The 1,294-nt window shown below is 39.3% G+C and overlaps 1 protein-coding gene across 1 annotated transcript; it reads right to left on the bottom strand.

The window, feature by feature from the left end:
* Window positions 1–1,287, bottom strand: LOC102288694 (protocadherin beta-1; the record flags this gene model as incomplete). The annotated part of the gene is given in 1 exon segment (XM_005953623.3): window positions 1–1,287. A coding segment is annotated over 1 exon segment (1,155 nt), but the record flags the coding sequence as incomplete, so codon positions are not given.
* Window positions 1,288–1,294: the final 7 nt, after the last annotated feature.

Below are 1,294 nucleotides of genomic sequence, written 5' to 3'. Positions count from 1 at the left end.
GAAACATTTAACTACTCCATTATCGTCTGAATCAGCATCATGCACGTTCATAACTGCAACAACGGTTTTTAAGGTGGAATCTTCTGGAACCGATTGAGTAGTCGACATTAAATCTATTATTGGGCTATTATCATTTACATCAGTAATATCAAAAATAATTTTACACGAGTCACTGAGTCCACCCTGATCTTTGGCTTTAATATTGAGCTGATAATGTTTCGATGTTTCATAATCTACATTTCCGATCAACCGCACTTCCCCGCTTGTCTCATGTATTTCAAATAAATCAAAAATTCCATCAATGTTATTTGATATCGAATATGTTACGAAACCATTTGTTCCTTCATCTTTATCGGTGGCTGTAACAGTAATCAGTTGAGTTCCTCTTGGAGAATTTTCCATTAAACTACTTTTGTACGTTGACTGTGTAAAAACAGGTGCGTTGTCATTGGCGTCTAATATAGTTACATGAATTTGCACTGTCCCCGAGAGCTGAGGTTCACCTCCGTCGACGGCTGTTAGTGTAAGAGTCAGCTGCTCCTCTTTCTCTCGATCAAGAGGTTTTTCCAAAACCATCTCTACCTCTTTCCCCCCATCAGTGTTGTCGTTGAGGTTCAAAGCAAAATTATCTGTTGGGTTAAGGGAGTAGCTTTTAAGCCCATTTATTCCAACGTCAGAATCCAGTGCTTTCTCTAATATAAATTTTGACCCCTTTACAGCCGACTCGCTTATTTCAAATACCATATCTTTCATTTTGAATATAGGGGCGTTGTCGTTTATATCTGTTATTTCTACAGTAACACGGTAGAACTCGATAGGATTTGCCAAAATCATTTGAAAGTGTAAAGCACAGGGAGTCGTTTGTTTGCATAAAGCCTCCCTGTCGATTCTCTCCTTGATAAGAAGCACCCCCCTTTCTTTATTCAGCTCAATGTATTCAGCGCTGTTTCCAACATGCAAGCGAGCTTTTCCCGTTTTCAACCGTTTTAGGTCCAAACCTAAATCTTGTGCTATCTTACCGACTAACGAGCCTTTTGACATTTCTTCTGGAACAGAATAGCTTACCTGCCCGAACACATAACAGAGAGAGAGCATTGAGAAAAACAGTATCACTTGCCATTTCATTGTTTCGGTCCAACGGCTTTGTAATATCATGACGAATCAAAGCAGTCGAGAAAAAGAGCTAAATTCCACACACAGCTGGAGTAAAAATGAAAAAGCCACACAATAAAGGTCGATCAAAAAAACCGACTGCTAAAATGTCCGTGTAGGCTATATTATTCTCGGAAACCTG

This window comes from Haplochromis burtoni, unplaced genomic scaffold, assembly GCF_018398535.1.
Source record: "Haplochromis burtoni strain Fernald_Lab_line unplaced genomic scaffold, NCSU_Asbu1 Contig_6300, whole genome shotgun sequence".
In the NCBI taxonomy this organism is placed as follows: Eukaryota; Metazoa; Chordata; class Actinopteri; order Cichliformes; family Cichlidae; genus Haplochromis; species Haplochromis burtoni.
The sequence above is the reverse complement of the archived record's forward strand: the minus strand, read 5'-3'. Positions and strand labels throughout refer to the sequence as shown.